This window comes from Rhinatrema bivittatum, chromosome 1, assembly GCF_901001135.1.
Source record: "Rhinatrema bivittatum chromosome 1, aRhiBiv1.1, whole genome shotgun sequence".
Lineage (NCBI taxonomy): Eukaryota > Metazoa > Chordata > Amphibia > Gymnophiona > Rhinatrematidae > Rhinatrema > Rhinatrema bivittatum.
In genome coordinates, this window is record NC_042615.1 from 62,703,207 (window position 1) to 62,722,533 (window position 19,327).

Here is a 19,327-nt window from a genome sequence, read left to right on the forward strand (position 1 = left end):
AAGGGAGTGACATGAACTGTCATAGCCAACTGGCCCAACAGCCTCAACATGTGCCAAGCTGACGCCTGCTGGCTCTGTTATATCTCCGAAACAATGGCCATCAGAGTGATGGCCTTTTGTCGAGGTAAGAAGACCCTGGCTTGAGCCGTGTCTACCAGAGCTCCAATAAAGTCCAATTGAGGTGATGGGTTGAGATGGGACTTCAGGTAGCTGATGACAAACCCGGATGATCGAGTGCATGGACTAGTCAATCGCTGATGGATAAGTGTTCTTGACCAACCCAGATACGGAAAACGAACTCCCAGTCCATGAAGGTGCACCACCATCACAGCTAGGCATTTTGTAAAGACATGTGGGGCTGACACAAGCCAAATGGCAGCACACGATACTGGAAATGCTGTTTTCCTACAACAAATCTGAGATACGTCTGGTGACTTGGGAAAATCTCAGTATGGGTATACGCATCTTTCAGATCCAGGAAGCATAGCCAGTCCACTTTTTGTAAGAAAGGGATTAGGGTGCCCAGGGAAACCATCTTGAACATTTCTGTGATGAATTTGTTGAGGGTCCTTAGGTCTAGGATGGGACGATGTCACCGTTTTCTTTGGTATCAGGAAGTGCCAGAAATAAAATCCCTGCCCTCTTTGCCCTCATGGAACGGGTTCAACCGCTCTAGTCATTAAGAGGGAGGAGAGCTCCGTTACTAGTACTACCTGATGCATTACTGGGGCCCAGAATGGGCTTGGGGGCAATTTGATGGGGCATCCAATAAGTTCAATCAGTACCCTTGGCGGACGATAGATAAAACCCACTTGTCCAAGGTTATGCTGAGCCTCTGGTTTGCAAACTACCGTAGTCTTCCTCCAACTGTCAGACCTACCTTCCCGGGTACAGACAACTGGGCTATGTTCCCTAAGATCCAGTCAAAACCCATTCCTGGAGTTGACTGAGATGCGGTGGGGGTTCGAGGCTGTATATTGCCTGGAGCGGTCAAGGAAGCCCTGATGAGACTGACGAGAACAAGGTGCTGGAGGATAGTACTTCCTTGGGCAGAAGGAGGACTTCCTCGGTCCAGACCTTGACAAAATCCTGGATGAGGAGAGTGGGTCCAGAGTGCTGTTGAAGGGTCGCATGCTGGCCCTGGATTTGGGCCATTGCATCCTTGACCTGATCTCTGAAAAGATTCTTGCCAATGCACAGCACGTTAGTGAGTTGTTCCTGTATCTTTGGTCTGAGATCTGAGGCCCGCAGCCATGTGAGTCTGCGAGTGTTTATTCCTGCTGCAGAGACCCTCGATGGTATTTTGAAAACACTTGAGTGGACCTTGTGTTTTCCACATTCCAGGCCCTTATGTTCCAGTGACTGGAGTATGCCTTGATACTGCTAAGGCAGTTGCTTGGTCCAAAACAACAGACCGGAAACTGATCCAATATTGCAGTAGCGACCAAGACAAGAGGATCAGTGAACACCAGGAGTTCTTTATTCTGCACAAAACATCATAAAAAGCCCGACTCAGGCCGAGTTTCGCTCTTTGAGCTGCTTCAGGGATTGACAGAACAAAATAAATATAATCACATATGGAAACATAAATGTGAATAAAAATATATAAATGTGAATAAAAACATATATACCAAACATAGATAATGAAATTATATAAATTATATAAAATCAAAACCACAAACATAATTATTAATGCTTGACAACACTGAGTGACACCTATATTGTAACATAGTCTAGTTATCTAAATAGCTCAAATGCCATTCCTTGTATAAAAGTTAAAAAAAAAAAAAAAAAAGACTACATACGTGCCCATATAAAAATATATAATTAAACAACTTTGAGATACCTATTATGTGTATTGCTGGTGGTTTGTCTCCATATAGCAGTTCAGCCTCTTAGGAAAGGCTTAAACAATTACCTTCAAGACAAACATCGAGTGATATTAAAACAAATTGTAACTACTTACTGAGACAAAATAAAAACTTGAAACAAAGAATCACTTGGTTGTCTATCTGGAGTTAAAAAGGATTACTCTGAAAAAACTAGCATGCAGACAGGGGCTGATGTGAGGCAAAAAAGTAACTACTATGTCTTCATAAAACAATTAACCATATAAGCGCTGTCAAGTTGACGCACAAAAAAGAATATTTTTTGAATTGTTTTACAGACTGTAGGAGTGATGGTGTGATATATGTGGCCATCTGCCCATGTAAAAAGATGTATGTAGGCAAGACCATTAGACCTCTGCACAAACGTATAATTGAGCACAAGAGAGCAGTTAATAGAAAGGTCGATGGGAAACCACTAGTAGCACATAGTATTGAGGCAGGACATAAATTTGATGAATATAGATATTGTGCTATCAAGAAAGTGAATAAGAATTGGAGAGGAGGAACTTATGACCAGAATCTTTAGAGAATAGAACAAAAATTCATCTTTGATTTCAATACAATATCACCAAATGGTCTTAACAATGAGTTAGATTTTTCTGTTTTTTTATAAATATTTTTATAATGATCATACTTTATTTATTACCTTAGTTTTTTTTTTATCTTCTTTTTGTTTTTAATGATCATATTCTATTTATTATCTTGATTTTATTGACTTATCATTGTTCAGACAAATCGTCACATTGTTTTTGTTTTTAACTGCCTCTTTTTATATGGTTTTTAAAGAATTTAGGTTTTTTTTTTGCCTTTTTACTATAGTTATAGGAAAATTAGTTTCTTACCTGATAATTTTCGTTCCTGTAGTACCACGGATCAGTCCAGACACCTGGGTTTTGCCTCCGCATCAGCAGATGGAGACAGAGCAAGATTTGGCGGGCTCAGCCACATATAGCAGGGTGCCACCCACAGCCTCTCAGTCTTAAGTAATGTCAAAGCAGAATGGAACAAACAACCAGACTACCTATGTTTCACCCAAACAAGGCCCAAGTTCAAACCCCCAACTGGAACAAAACTCCCAGAACCAAAGGAGTGAACGATAATACAACAAATATTAAGGAAAAAATGAATCCACGAACGGACTCTCCGTTACTTCCGAGTACACACACAGACACGGGTGGGTCCCTGGACTGATCCATGGTACTACAGGAACGAAAATTATCAGGTAATAAACTAATTTTCCTTTCCCTATACGTACCCGGATCAGTCCAGACACCTGGGATGTACCAGAGCCAAGTTACTGAGGGTGGGAACCAGAGAGTCCCGCTCGGAGCACTCCCTCACCAAAACCACCCGAAGCTGAGGCTTGAACATCTAAGTAGTAATGTCCTGCAAAAGTATGCAACGACTTCCAAGTAGCCGCCCTACAAATTTCCTGAGGCGACAACTGCGAAGATTCCGCCCAACAAGCGGCCTGAGACTGCGTAGAGTGAGCCCGAAGGCCCACGGGGACAGGGTGCCCCCGCAGCAAGTATGCAGAACCAATGGCCTCCTTGAGCCAGCGAGCGATCGTGGTTTTGGAAGCCACACATCCCCTCTTTGGACCAGTACACAAGACAAATAGATGGTCAGAGACGCGGAAGGGATTCGTAACCTCAAGATATCGAAGTAGGACCCTGTGAACATCCAGTTTCCGTAAATCTCTCACCCTAGGATCCGCCCGCTCCCCTTCAGGAAAAGAGGGAAGCTCAATCGACTGATTCAAGTGAAAAGCTGACACCACCTTAGGCACAAAGGAAGGAACCATCCTCAAGGATACCTCTGAATCTGAGATCCATAAGAACGGCTCCCTGCACGACAGGGCCTGCAATTCCAATACTCGCCTAGCCGAAGTAATCGCGATGAGGAACACCACTTTTAGCAAAAGATCCTTTAGCGTCGCCCGCTTGATAGGCTCAAAAGGCGATGATCATAAGGCCGAAAGCACCCAATTGAGGTTCCAGGATGGACAAGGATGGCGTAACGGAGGACGTAAATGCTTAGCCCCCCGAAGAAAACGAGCGACATCTGGGTGTAAAGCCAAAGCACCCCCGTGTACCTTACCTCTAAGACAACCAAGCGCCGCCACCTGGACCCGAAGGGTACTACAAGAGAGACCTTTAGAGAGACCAGCCTGAAGAAAAGCTAAGACATCGGACACTGAAGCTCTCGTAGGATCCACACTGTGATCCCTACACCAGTCTTCACACAACGCCCAGACCCGAACGTAGGCTAAGGACGTAGACTGTTTCCTAGACCTCGACAACGTGGCTACCACCGCATCAGAATACCCTTTATTCTTCAAGCGTTGCCTTTCAAAAGCAATGCCACGAGACAGAAGTGATCCGCTGCCTCCAAACAAATGGGGCCCTGATGAAGAAGAGCTGTGGACTACCGAAAGCGAAGGGGTGGCTCGACCGCCAAGTGGAGTAGATCCACGAACCACGGACGCCACAGCCATTCCGGCGCCACCAGAATCAGGTCCTTCGGATGCAGTTCTATGCGCCGAAGCACCTTGCCTATCAGAGGCCAGGGAGGGAACACGTACAGTAACACGTTTGTGGGCCATGGAAGAACTAGCGCATCGACCCCTTCGGCCCTCCTCTCTCTCCGTCAGCTGTAAAATCGCGGAGCCTTTGCGTTCTGAAAGGTGGTCATCAGGTCCATGTGTGGCGTGCCCCACCTTTCGCAGATGAGGTGAAACGCTTCCTCCGCTAGTGCCCATCTCTGGGATCTAGATGATGCCGACTGAGGAAGTCCGCCTGAACACTTTCTACCCCGGCGATGTGAGACACCACAAGGTTGCTGAGATTCCGCTCCGCCCAGCACATCAAACGTCGCGCCTCCATCGCCACTAACTGACTCCTTGTCCCACCCTGGTGATTGATGTACACCACGGTAGTTGCATTGTCCGACAATACTCTGACCGCCTTCCCCCGAATCAGCGGGAGGAAGGATTGCAGCGCCAGAGCCACTGCCCTGGTCTCCAAGCGATTGATGGACCACTGAGATTGTGCCCTTGACCACTGTCCCTGCACTGAATGTCCAAGTCAGACCGCTCCCCAGCCGGAGAGACTGGCATCTGTGGTGACTACCGTCCAGTCGGGCATGACCAGGGACACTCCACATGTCAGATGATCTGACACCAGCCACCAGTGGAGACTGGCTCTCGCCTGGTCCGTGAGCGGAAGCAGCAGATGGAATTGTTCTGACACCGGCTTCCAGCAGGACAGCAATGCTGATTGCAAAGGACGTAGATGAGCGAAGCCCCAGGGCACCAAAGCTAGCATGGACGCCATGGAGCCCAAGACCGTCAGGTAATCCCGCACTTGAGGCATCTGTAGGGACAATAGGTGCCTCACTTGACACTGTAGCTTGACCACTCGCTCCTTGGTGAGAAACACTTTGCCCTGCCTTGTGTCGAACAGAGCTCCCAGAAACTCCAAGGACTAAATAGGGGTCAAACAACTCTTGGCAAGATTGACCACCCATCCGAGAGAGCGCAAGAGCTGGAGGACCCTGGTGACTGCCTTCTGACACTGCAACTCGGACTTCACCCGAATCAACTAATCGTCCAAGTAGGGGTGCACCAGAAACCCCTCTCTCCGGAGTTGAGCCGCCACCACTACCATCACTTTGGTAAACGTACAAGGAGCGGTAGCGAGGCCGAAAGGGAGAGCTCTGAATTGATAGTGCCTGCCCAGAATGCAGAACCTGAGAAACCTCTGATAAGACGGCTGAATGCCTATATGGAGATACACTTCCATGAGATCCAGAGAGCCAGGAATTCGCCTGGTCAAACTGAGGCAACAACCGACCGAATCGTCTCCATTTTGAAGCGCAGAATCCGAAGACACATGTTGACCCTCTTCAAGTCTAATATTGGTCTGAATGTTCCCTCCTTTTTGGGTACTATGAAGTAAATGGAGTATCAGCCCTTGCGTTGTTGCCCGTGAGGCACGGGGATTATGGCTCCCAAGTCCTCCAGGCGCTGTAGAGTGTCCTGCACTGCCACTCGCTTCTCTCGGTACTCGCAAGGTGAGTCGAGAAACTTGTCTGTAGGAATCTGTACAAAATCTAAAGTGTAACCTTGACTTATCACGGTGAGGACCCACTGGTCCGACGTTATTTTGGTCCATTCCTTGACAAATAGAGCCAGCCTGGCTCTCACGTTTGGCACCGGGTGAGGAACCTGCTGAGAGGAATGGACCAAATGATTTTCATTGGGAAGTCTTAGCCCCTGTTCCCGATGGAGGACCACTTTGCTTCCCAAATCTTCTGCCACGAAAGGACTGAGGCCAAGACGGCTGCCATGACGAGCTTGTATGGTAAGACGATCCTGAAGACCTCGCTGGATGAGACTTCCTGTTCCCCCGGAACCGGGTCCTATTGGAAAAGGAGCTCCGAGGCCTAGGCCTGTCCTCAGGCATCTTAAAAGCCTTGTTTTCTCCGAGCGATTGCATCAGATCATCCAACTGTTTGCCAAACAACAACTTCCCCTTGAACGGAAGGGAGCCAAGGTGGGTCTTAGAAGAGCCATCCGCTGCCCAATTCCGAAGCCAAAGGAGACGGCGCATGGAAACCACAGAGACCATAGATCTGGCCGATGTGCGCAAAAGGTCATACAAAGCATCCGCGCTGAAGCGATCACCGCCTCCAAACAATTCGCCTGAGCAGCTTCTTCTGAGAGATCAGCATTGGCCTGGAGCTGCTGGGCCCAGCGCAGGCCCTCCCTCAGGGCAAAATTACTACATATCACTGCGCGGACACCTAGAGCAGAGACTTCAAAAACCTTCTTAAGTTGGAGCTCCAGCTTCCTATCCTGTACGTCCTTAAGGGCTGCAGCCCCCGTGACTGGAATCGTCGACCTCTTTGTCACGGCCGACACCGCTGCATCCACTCCAGGGAGGCGGAGAAGCTCCAAGGTGTCCTCTGGAAGCGATTATATAGTTTATCCATGGCCTTACTCACCTTCAGACCTAATTCCGGAGTGTCCCATTCCCGGAACAGTATGTCTGTCGCCGAAAAGTGGAATGGAAAAGCCACCATCGGACCACTGAGGCCCAACAAAACCGGATCCATTTTGGCTCCCGGCCGGGACTCCACTGGTGGAACTTCCAAGCCGAGCTCCTGAAGAATGGCCGGAATGAACGGAGCCAGTTCATCCTTCTTAAAGAGCCGTATCACCTTCGGGTCATCACCTTCCACCTCTGGAGTTCCTTTGCTGGTACCAGGCTGAGCCGGCACCTCCCCATCCACCTCGTTGGCCCCCCCAGGGGTCTTATGAGCGGATCTGTCTCATCCTGAGACGTGGACTCCGTGTCCGTTTCCTGAGGGACAGACCGTAATGGCCGCTTATCTTTGGGCGGGTCCGAGCCCCTCTGGACCTCTCTCTTGTCCGCCTCTTCCGGGACTTTGGCTGCAGCCCTAGTCCCCCAGGAGCCAACTTCTTTCCTGCCTTCCTTTTAAGGACTTTGTGCAGCAGAAGCACAAAGTCAGATGAAAAAGATGATTCAGATGAAGAAGATGCCTCCCCCAGGCTATTCTCTGGCAAAGGAGAGGCAGCCCCCCTGGGACGGTCGCTGCTGTGGAGAAAGCGCGGGAGGCATTGGGCCATCCCCCATAGCCGTCCGCGTGGCCTCCCGAAAGGAATCTAAAATGGCCTGCCCGCAGCACTCTGCCCAGCGCGCGCCGGCAAACACGGCGTCCGAGGCCGGCCCCCCGACCGGTATCAGACGGCCCCTCACCACCCGGCACGCAATTAGAACAGATACTGTCACGCGATAAGCGCGCGGCACGAAGACCCCTGAGGCATCTTCTCCCTCCGCCGGCTGACCCCCGAAAGGCAAGAAAACTAAAAGTACAGCCAAAAGAAACCGCGAACTAAGTAGCAGAGAGTTGGCGTGCAAGTCCCAAAAGTAAACACCTTTTATTTTATTTATTTATTTTACTTGCCGTCGCTGTCCCTGTTACTGGACGCCTGCTCCAGTAGGGGTGAGTGAACCGGGCTCCCCGGTGTCACCCCCGATGCTGCTAACCAGAGGGGCCGGGTCCTCGACCCTTAGCAGCGGCCTCGAGCGGGGGAGGGGGGGTCCCCTCAGAGCCTTCCACCCCCCTGGGATGCTCCCACGACGAGGGGCTGTCTTCTTTTTCTTTAATTTTTTTTTTTTTTTTTTTAAACTCAGAAATCCCTGAATCAGATCCTGACTAAACTAAACCAACAAAACAAAAACCTTTCTCCCCTGGGGATCCCAGAGGCTGTGGCTTCTGCACCTGCACCATCTGCTGGAGACAGAATAAGACTGAGAGGCTGTGGGTGGCACCCTGCTATATGTGGCTGAGCCCGTCAAATCTTGCTCTGTCTCCATCTGCTGGTGCGGAGGCAAAACCCAGGTGTCTGGACTGATCAGGGTACGTACAGGGAACTGGATTTTATCATTTTAATAATTTATGTTTTATCATTTTAAGTGATATTTCCTTTTAATAACTTTTAGTTATTAAGACACATGAATACATCGCCTTTTAAGTCATATGGTCAAATTGCTCTTGTTTACTTTTACTGCCTCTTTTTATATCTTTTTATATGTTTTAAAAAATAGTTGGGCGGATTTTCAAAGCCCTGCTCGCGTAAATCCGCCTGGATTTACGCGAGCTGGGCCTTGCACGCCGGGGCGCCTATTTTCCATAGGCCGCCGGCGCGCGCAGAGCCCCGGGACGCGCGTAGGTCCCGGGGTTTTGGGAAGGGTGTGTGTCAGGGGCGGGGCCGAATGACGTGGCGTTTTGGGGGCGGGCCCGGGGGCGTGGTTTCGGCCCGGGGCATTCCGGGAGCATGGCTGCGCCCTCCGGAACCGCCCCCGGGTCGGGTCTCGGCACGCCAGCAGGCCACTGGCGCGCGTGGATTTACGTCTCCCTTCAGGAGGCGTAAATCCATGGATAAAGGTGGGGGGGGGGTTTTAGATAGGGCCGGGGGGGTGGGTTAGGTAGGGGAAGGGAGGGGAAGGTGAGGGGAGGGCGAAAGAAAGTTCCCTCTGAGGCCGCTCCGATTTCGGAGCGGCCTCGGAGGGAACAGTGACAGGCTGCGCAGCTCGGCGCGCACCGGCTGCCCAAAATCGGCAGCCTTGCGCGCGCCGATCCAGGATTTTAGAAGATATGCGCGGCTACGCGCGTATCTTATAAAATCCAGCGTACTTTTGTTTGCGCCTGGTGTGCAAACAGAAGTACGCGAACGCGCTTTTTAAAAAAATCTACCCCTATGGTTCTTAAGCAAGCTAGTGTTTTTTGCCTTTTCACCACAGTCATCTGGATTGTATCACACTAATGATTTATGGTTCATCATTTCAGTGACATCCCCCTTTAATAACCTATAGTTATTAAGATACATGACATCGCTTTTTAAGTCACTGCACCCCAATACTGTGTGTACAAGGTTCATAAATTCCTGTTTAAACCATTAAGTACTCTGGATATAGTATATTTATTCATCTATTTATTTGTTCAGGTTTTGACACTGTCCTTGGAATAATTTATTATATTTGTAATCGTGCCGTTTTTAAGTATTTATTTATATATCTGTAACATATGTGTATGGTTCATTGATGTTTATATGTTTTTTAATCACATATTACTCTTCACACACGGTGGTTTGTCTCCTGGACTTTCAGCCCTTATTGGTGTTCTAAAAAACTGGCGCGAAAAGGATGTGCTTAAAGAGGCTGCCTGACGCGCAGCCCGGCATTTCCGGTATCAAATTTGATCGCTGAGATCGTTCAAATGCTGGCATCTATTCAGTCATCCTCCTGTTCGGACAAAGCTGAGCCAGTCGCCGAAGTGTTAGCGGCAGCAATCGAATGGTGGTGGTGAGTCACAAAATAGCGAGAGGCTGTTTTCGTTTTCTTTTTATCTTTGTATGACAGCTTTTTTTACACTCGGTCTGACAAGTGCCTTATGCCCCTATTTAAAATTTGTCTAACTTCTTTACTGTATGCAGTATTTAAATATTTATTTTTTCATATTTTTAAGTGACTTTTGATGTTTGATTTTCAGTGCCTTAGCATATAAAACACAGCGGGTTAACTTCGACATGATGGCGTTTTTATGGCCATTCACTTTCATGAAGATATAGTAGTTTTACACTCAGTTAACTTTGTTGTACTTGAATAACCATTAGTTCATAATGACTTTATAGCTTCACCTTTTTGTTTATATTAAGTCCCCATCTGCATGTCAGCGAGAGGCTGTTTTTAATTTGGCATGACAGCGTTTCTTACACTTAGTGTCTCATGTCTCTATTTACAAATGAGTCTGGCCGTATTTTAAATTATTCCTTACTTTTTTAAGGTTCTTCTTCATGTCTGATTTTTTGTGCGTCAACATGACAGCGCTTATATGGTTAATTGTTTAATGAAGACATAGTAGTTACTTTTTTGCCTCACATCAGCCCCTGTCTGCATGCTAGTTTTTTCAGAGTAATCCTTTTTAACTCCAGATAGACAACCAAGTGATTCTTTGTTTCAAGTTTTTATTTTGTCTCATTAAGTGGTTACAATTTGTTTTAATATCACTCAATGTTTGTCTTGAAGGTAATTGTTTAAGCATTTCCTAAGAGGCTGAACTGCTATATGGAGACATAATAGGTATCTCAAAGTTTTTCAATCATATATTTTTATATGGGCACGTATGTAGTCTTTTTTTTTAACTTTCATACAAGGAATGGCATTTGAGCTATTTAGATAACTAGACTATGTTACAATATAGGTGTCACTCAGTGTTGTCAAGCGTTAATAATTATGTTTGTGGTTTTGATTTTATATAATTTATATAATTCCATTATCTATGTTTGGTGTATATGTTTATTCACATTTATATATTTTTATTCACATTTATGTTTCCATATGTGATTATATTTATTTTGTTCTGTCAGCCCCTGAAGCAGCTCAAAGAGCAAAACTCGGCCTGTGTCGGGCTTTTTATGATGTTTTGTGCAGAATAAAGAACTCCTGGTGTTCACTGATCCTCTTGTCTTGGTTGCTAAGGCAGTTACGTGGCCTCATCTTGCACTTGCATCCAGATGTCCTATGCATATTGGCTCATGTAGAGCTGATAAGCAGCCATGCAGGCAATGATCATTGCTCCCTGGAACACCTCTCTCCCAAGAGCATCCATTGCTCTCTGATCCATCCTAGGGGGCGTCGAGGAATAGGTCCAAGAGCGCTTGGCCTTGAGAGCGGATTCAATGACCACCGATTGGTGGGCAGCTAACGCTTGTTCAATGATAGAGCCTTTTGGACAAGATAAACCGTGTCCACCTTCTTGTTCACAGGAGGCACTGTGGGGGTGTGTTTCCACATCTTCAACAGTAACGCCACAAGGATCTTATGCATTAGGACTGCCACGATTTCCATGGGAGGTGCCATGAACTGGAGGATATAGAGCATTTTCTGCCTGGCATACTCTTCATTCATCAACTGAAAGGGGATGGCCTCCGCTATCAACCGGACAAACCCTGCGAAGGAGAGGTCCTCTGGCAGGGACTTCCCTTGTTAATCTGGAGGAGTTGGCTCTGAGGGGAGACCATAAGAAACATTGTCAGATTATGCATGAGTCAGCCCCGAGTAGTTATATTTTCCCTCATCTCCATTGTCAATCAACAGGGGACGGGACCCTGTATGCTCAGCCTTTGGCCAGCAGTGCAGGCACCAATGGAACTGGACAGGCCCCAGTGTCTTTGCCGGTCTATGCGAAGCTTCCTCCTCCGAGGACGCAGCAATGATGACCAGATCAGCAGGAGGTGATGCCAGTGCCCCGCAGGGCCTCAATGCCACACTGGGAACTGGTGCCGGCTGGATTGATAACATGACAATGAGCGCATAAAAAGATTCCAGCAGTGGCTCAAGGAGCGACTGTGCTGGTGTTGCAACACCTCACCGGCATCACCTTCCAACAGCCAGCTGCCCATGCCTCTCTAATTCCTCCTCTAACATCACCGATGCCAAAACAGGTTGGGACGGAGAAGGTGTAACCAGATCCTCTTAGGAACAGAGAGGAGGATCGGTGGCTGGCATTGGGATCAATGGAGTCCATGGTGAACCCCCGACATTGATGGAGGACTGACTTTCCTCACAGCGGGGTCGCTTCAGGGCATCACAGCAGAAGCTGGTACATCCCCATGCTCGACACTGTGCATCGACAGAGTCCAATGCCAATGCTTCTTCAGCTTCCCTTGATGCTCGGAACAGTCATTCCCTGGAGCTGAGGTCGAGGATGAGGAATCTAATATCCTCAACTTGGAGGAGCCAGACGATAGCCAGTCTCCAGCGTCCCTTTCAGCTGACGACCTCAATGGAACCGATGGCCCTGCCAGTGGCTTGGTTTCATTAGTGCCGATGTCTCCAATATATCGGTTTTCTCCAGCCTGAAGAATCACTTAGCCCTCTGGGGATAGGGAAATACCCACAGTACCTGAATGTAATCTGCTTTGAAGTGCTGAAAAAAATGCAAAAAGTGGAATATTTTAAAAAATAAATAAAGAGATCACATGTGCTTTTTTGATTGAGCTCATGTCTCTTTACGTCTTTCTGACGTTTTCTACGTGAACAAGTGACGCGTGTTGCGCGCGTGTATAAAAAGGACATAGTGAAGGTACTTTGTTTTAAGATGACTGATGCGTATGAAAGCTGCCAGCGTCAAATAAGAATTTTTTTGTTAAACTGGGATTGTCCTATTTATGATATGTTTTTAATTCTTGATTTTAATATTCCAGAGAAAGCTTTAGACGCAAATGTGATTTATCGGCATCATAGCAATGTGGGTGCATATACTACTTAACATAGAAACATAAAAATGACAGCAGAAAAGGACCAACAGTCCATCCGGTCTGCCCAGCAAGATTACGGTAGTTTCTGTTGAGCCATACAAGTCCCCCATTCTTATCAGTTTCTCCGCCTGTCAAAGTTAGGCCCTTACTGGTTGCTGTTAAGAGTCCAATTCCCTGTTACCTTCTGCTGTAAAAGCAGAGAGTAATATTAGAGTTGAGAGTAATGTTGAAATTGCATCAAGAGTTTCAGGCTTATTGGTTAAGGGTAGTAACAGCCACATCAGCAAGTTACCCCTATGTTTATTTTAACCAGTCGGCAAAATTCAATGTCCTAGTTATTTGCTATCTATAAATTCTTTTTTCCTCCTTTCTCCCTGCCATTGAAGCAGACAGCAATGATGGAGTTATGGCTTATTTGTTAAGGATTGTAACCGTCACACCAGCAAGTTACCCCCAAGTACTCATTTCTTCATTTCTATCCTCTAGCCTTTAGGGATCCACAGGGTTTATCCCATGCCCGTTTGAAATCTTTCACCGCTTTTGTCTTTACCAACTCCTCCGGAAGGACATTCCAGAGTTCCACCACCCTCTCCATGATGAAATATTTCCTGACATTGGTTCTGAGTTGTCCTCCCTGGAGTTTTCCCAGCTGCCATATCTTTGACCACTCTTCAAGCTTCCTTAAATCACTTCTCATTCTCTCTACTCCTTCCAGTGCATCCACTGTGTTGCAGATCTTAGTATCATCCGCAAATAGACTAGCTTTACCTTCTATCCCTATCTGGTCCCAACACCGATCCTTGTGGCACTCCACTTAACACCGGTCTCTCCTCAGAGTAGGTTCCATTCACCTTCTGTCTGATAACCAGTTTGTAACCCAGGCCATCACCTTGGCGCTCATTCCCAAGCTTCTCATTTTATTCACAAGCCTCTAATGCGGGACTGTATCAAAGGTTTTGCTGAAATCCAAGTAGATCACGTTGAGCGCTCTTCCTTGATCCAGTTCTTTAGTTACCCAATCAAAAAAAAATCAATCAGATTTGTCTGACAGGACCTTCCCCTAGTGAATCCATGCAGCCTGGGGTCCAGCAATCCTCCTGAGTGTAGATAGTTCACTATTCTTTCCTTCAGCAGAGTCTCCATTAATTTTCCCACCACCGAGGTGAGGCTAACCAGCATGTAGTTTCCAGCCTCCTCTCTGCTCCCACTCTTATGGAGCGGGACCCACCACCGCTCTTCTCCAATCACTCGGCACCACTCCTGTTGCCAGGAATCTATTGAACAGGTTTCGCAGCAGACCCGTCAGCACATCTCTGAGCTCCCTCAGTATCCTGGGATGTATCTCAACCAGCCCTATGGCCTTGTCCACTTTCAGTTTTCCTAGCTCTTCCCATACATTCTCTTTTGTAAACTGAGTTTCATGCACCCCATCTTCACCAATGGTTTTGTCAAACAGCAAAAGACCCTCTCCAGGATCTTCTTTAGTGAACACTGAGCTGAAGTATTTGTTTAATATTTCTGCCTTTTCTTCATCTCGTGCCACAAACTGATCATTGTCACCTTTCGATTTCACTATATCACTTTGGACCTTTCTCCTTTCTCTGATACATCTGAAAAATGTTTTGTCTCCTTTCTTTGGCAATCCTTTCTTCCGCCTGACTTTTAGCTTTCTTGATTTCCTTCTTTGTCTCCCTCAGTTTCAAGCAATATTCTTCCCCGTGTTCCTCACTTTGGGATCTTTTATATTTCTTGAATGCTGCTCTTTTTGCTTACTCTTCTTACATATAGATTTGTTGCCTTTGTAATTGCTCCTTTTAGTTTGGCCCACTGTTATTCCATCTCACCCATTTTCTCCAGTTTTCTAATTCCATATCCAGGTATGTCCCCATTTCGACAAAGTCCTATTTTTGAAATTCAAAACCTGGGTCTTTGTGTGACTTCTTTGCTTCCTATTTGCGATATCAAACCATACCGTTTGATGATCACTACTGCTGAGGTGGGCTCCCACCCGGACATTAGACACATTTTCCCCATTAGTGAGTACCAAGTCGAGTATCGGATTTTCCCTCGTGGGTTATATTACCATTTGTTTGAACAGAGCCCCTTGCAGGGCATCCACTATCTCTCTACTTCTGGTAGATTCCGCAGAATGAATACCAGCTAAGAATGAATTGGAAACCTTGAAGCAGTCATTCGAAATGTAATATCATGTCGGGCTTGATAAGCACATTGAAGGGGAAGTATTTTTTATACGCATTTTAAAAACCTGAAAAATATTTCAAAAGGATTTTTTTCCAAGTTCTGATGATTATTTATGACTCTTAGTGATGAAAATACCAAATAAGATTTATGTTCTGCATCCGCGGGGTGTTATGATGGTCCATTTTCTTTAAGTAAAAAGGTTTTTCTGTGTAAGATACCATCATTTGAACAAGTGGTATTTATTAGACTTTGCTTGCAACATTTTTGCAAGAAATGATATTCAAAGGTAATGACTCAGAAGAACTGAGACAAATCTCTGTAATCTTGGAAGATGTACTAGGGCAATGACAAAGAGTAGCAAATCACCTGGACCAGATGATATACATTCCAGAGTGCTGAAAGAATTGAGAAATGAAATTGCAGACATGCTACCAGAACATCATCTAAGGTACCTGAAGAGTTGCCAATGTAATGCCAATTTTTAAAATGGGATCAAGGGGTAATCCAGAAAACTACAGACCTGTGAGTCTGTCGTCTGTGCCAGGCAAAATGGTGGAAATTATCATAAAAAACAAAACTGCTAAACATATAGATAAGCATAGTTTAATGGGACAAAACCAAATTGGATTTAGCCAAGGGAAGTCTTGCTTCACAAATTTGCTACATTTTTTTGAGGGTGTAAATAAATGTGGATAAAGGTGAGCTGGTTGATATCTGGATTTTCAGAAAATATGTGACAAAGTCCCAGAGGAGAGACTTCTTAGGAAATTAAAAAGTCATGGGATCGGGCCAGTGACCTATTGTGGATAGCAAACTGGTTAAAAGAAAACAGAGAGTAAGGCTAAATGGTTAATTTTTCCAATGGAGAGAAGTGAACAGTGGCCTGCCCGAAAGATCTGTTCTGGGACCACTGGGTTTTGTTTTTTTTTTAATTTACAAATGACCTGGAAATGGGAACGAATGATTTATTTTATTTAATTCTTTTCTATCCCGATGTTCATGACACGTCATATCACGTCGGTTTACATCAAACATGGGGGATTACCATTAACAGTGATCATAGCTGGAGAGCTAATGATAGAGTTAAGGGAGGAAAGTAAGTTATAATGAACGGGGTTACTGAAAACTTGGAGGTTGGACGAGAGTATGGAGAAAGGAACGGTTAAGTGATGGTATAAATATATGGAATCACAACAGTAAGAGGAACAGATTAATGATATATGTTATAACAATAAAATATACAAAATAAATATGAGGAACACAATATATGCTATAGTAATAGAATAGAACAAATAATAGAATATACAAATAAACATGTGGAGCACAATAAATATAATATAGAATGAAGAATATAATGATGCATGTTTGAAAAGCCATGTCTTTAGTTTTTTGGGGTTTGTTTTTTTTAAAGGTCAGTGGGTAGTGTTCCTGGCATAGGTCAGGAGGCAGGGTGTTCCAAAGGGATGGCCCAGCTGTGGAGAAGGCACGTTCCCTGATGGAGGTGTGAAGAATGATGTGATCAAATATACCGATGACACAAAATTATTCAAAGTTGTTAAATAACAAGAGGACTGTGAGAAATTGCAAGAACACATTGCAAAACTGGGAGACTGGGCATGCAAATGGCAAATGAAATTTAATGTGGAGAAGTGCAAAGTGATACACTTAGGGAAGAATAACCCAAATTAAAGCTACATAATGCAAGGTTCCAGATTAGGAGTCGCCACTCCGGAAAAGGATCTAGGTATCATTGTTGAAAATATGTTGAAATTTTCTGCTCAGTGTGCAGCAGCCAAGCAATCAAATATAATGCTAGTGATTATTAGGAAAGAAATGGAGAAAAACTGAGAATATCATGCCTCTGTATCACTCTATGATGCGAGCTCATCTTGAGTAGTGGTGCAGTTCTGTTCACCCCCTCTCAAAAAAGATATAGAAGAATTAGAAAAAGTACAGAGAAGGGAAGCCAAAATGATAAAAGGGATGAAAAAATTCCCCAATAAAGAAAGGCTAAAGAGGTTAGGACTCGTTAGCTTGGAGAAGTGATGGCTGAGGGGGAATATAATAGAGGTCTATAAAATGATGAGTGGAATGGAAGAGTAAACAATCAGTTGTTTACTATTTTGAAAAGTACAAAGACCAGGAGACGCACAATGAAATTACTAGGTAACACATTTAAAACTAATAAGAGGAAATATTTTTTTATTCAACACATAATTAAGCTCTGGCATTCCTTGCCAGAGGATGTGGTGAAAGCTATTAATTTAGCAGCATTTTAAAATGTTTTGGACAAGTTCCTGGAGGAAAAGTCCATTAACCATTATTAAGGTAGAGTTGCAGAAATCCACTGCTTATTCTTGGGATAAGTAGCTTGGAATCTCTCTACCCCTTGGTAGATAGGTACTTGCGACCTGGATTGGCCACTGCTGGAAACAGGATACTGGGCTTGATGGATCTTTCGCCTGATGCAGTATGGCAAGACTTATGTTCATATGTTCTTATATTACACCAATATAAATATAAATAGGTGTTGCATTCCCTTTTTTCAAATTAACCCAAAGTGCCTCCTCCTTGGCTTACCTCGTAAACCCTGCAATTCTGTTGGTTAATATTTTACTATTTTAAACAGCGGTTATTGTATATTTTGTTTTTTGATTGTTACTCTGCCTTACTCATCTTTTTGGAAAGGTGGTTTTATAAATCTATTTAAAATACTTGGATTTGCTAACATGCATTTTTCTACACCAAAAAATGATAGAAATTCCTTAGTAAAACTATCTCCAGCTCTACCAGTTTTTATCCTGTCTAACCAATATCTAATTTCTCCCCCAAAATACCTCCTGTACATACAAACATGGCCACTTCTTTAAAACACCACTGCTCCCACCACCCAGCCCTCCATTTCTTTACCACAAATAACTGAGAACTAAGCTTCATTCTTGAGGGCCCAGGAACTAGTATTGCAGCCCACCTCAGTCTTTTTCTGGTTCAGTGTCTTGCTCACTGGGCTGAATGTACAACTACCGCAGTGCCCATAGATGAGAGGAAGAAGCCAGCCATGGACTGAACAGTGAATAGTGTAGGGATGGCCAGCTCTGGTCCTCAAGAGCTACAAACAGGCCAGGTTTTCAATGTATCCACAATAAATATGCATGAGACATATTTGCATACAATGGGGGCAGCAGTGCATGTAAATCCATTTCAAGCATACTCATTGTGGATATCCTGAAAACCAGGCCTGTTTGTGACTCTCAAGGACCAGAGCTGGCCGCCCTTGGTCTAGTGGTTAATCAAAGCACAACACTGAAATAGCTCTCTCATCCACAGCAACTGACCTACACTTAGCAGCAATACTGGAGGTTGTGTATCCTGGTTTTATGGTGAAAGCCAAACAAGCAGATGAAAGGAGAGAGCCCTTAACAGAAACTAGACAGGAGAAAAGTTCCAATTTCATTCAATTTTTCATTCAGTTTACACATTTCTCTTGCATTATCATGTATGTTTGACCTGACTAGACCATGTGCGCCATGGAGCAGGGGCTGTTTTTTATAGGTATCTGTATAGTGCTGCGTATGTCTGCTAGAGCTTTACAAATATTTAGTAGTAGTAGGGAATAGTGCAGATGGCTGGACTCCCTGTTTGCTACTGACTCATTTGCTCATGTCTTACCAGTCTTCGTCCATCTCAATTGGCTTTGCATTATCAGCCACAAACATGTCATGCGTCCTTTTCAGAGACCTGAACACGAGCGTGTGCACCGAGTGTTTCTGCACATCCTGCAGGGGAAACACAGCCACAAGGGACTCTTTACTTACAGAGGTTCACACAGTACTGAAAGCTCCACTCCAACCCAAATCCTTCTGGTCTCTGGAGGGCAAGCAAGGGAAAATTTCTGAACAGCAATAGTCATAAAAGTTCAGGAGACATTCAGCATAAAGACAGCATTCACCTGCATCGATTAAACTGTGTTTGAAGCATGCACCAGGAGCTACCGCAGACAATTCATTACCTTGCTCCACAGGTCTGTCTTCTAACACCACTCCACCAGTTCTTTTTTTACTCACCTCCCAGAGCAAACCAAATCAGACAGATTTACTCCGGTTTCAGGCTGGCGAGGTCCAGGCCTGATGCTGCGGCAAGCTGCACAGCTCCCACCCCTTCCAAAGGGCGCAATTTTGACATATTTAAATGCACACATGCTTGGTAAAACGATAGCTGGTCTGAATCCTCTTCTATTACTCCATCAGATAACATGGGAACCAAAATTTTACCAACTCTGTTTTGAAACACTGGTCAAAATTACCCTTGCAAATTCCACTTTTAAACAGGGCTGGAAAAAATATTTAGAAAATGTAGGTGCTAGTCAAAAATGTTTAAGAGCTGGGGA

At 45.2% G+C, this 19,327-nt stretch overlaps 1 protein-coding gene across 2 annotated transcripts in view; it reads right to left on the reverse strand.

Annotated features, from left to right (window-relative positions):
- PLRG1 (pleiotropic regulator 1) overlaps window positions 1-19,327 on the reverse strand; it is a 126,850-nt gene that overhangs the window by 98,043 nt on the left and 9,480 nt on the right. For both annotated transcript variants that reach the window (XM_029611979.1, XM_029611894.1), the window contains exon 2: window positions 18,610-18,716. In XM_029611979.1, the coding sequence (XP_029467839.1) occupies window positions 18,610-18,716 (107 nt within the window). The remainder of the gene's footprint in view (window positions 1-18,609; window positions 18,717-19,327) is intronic.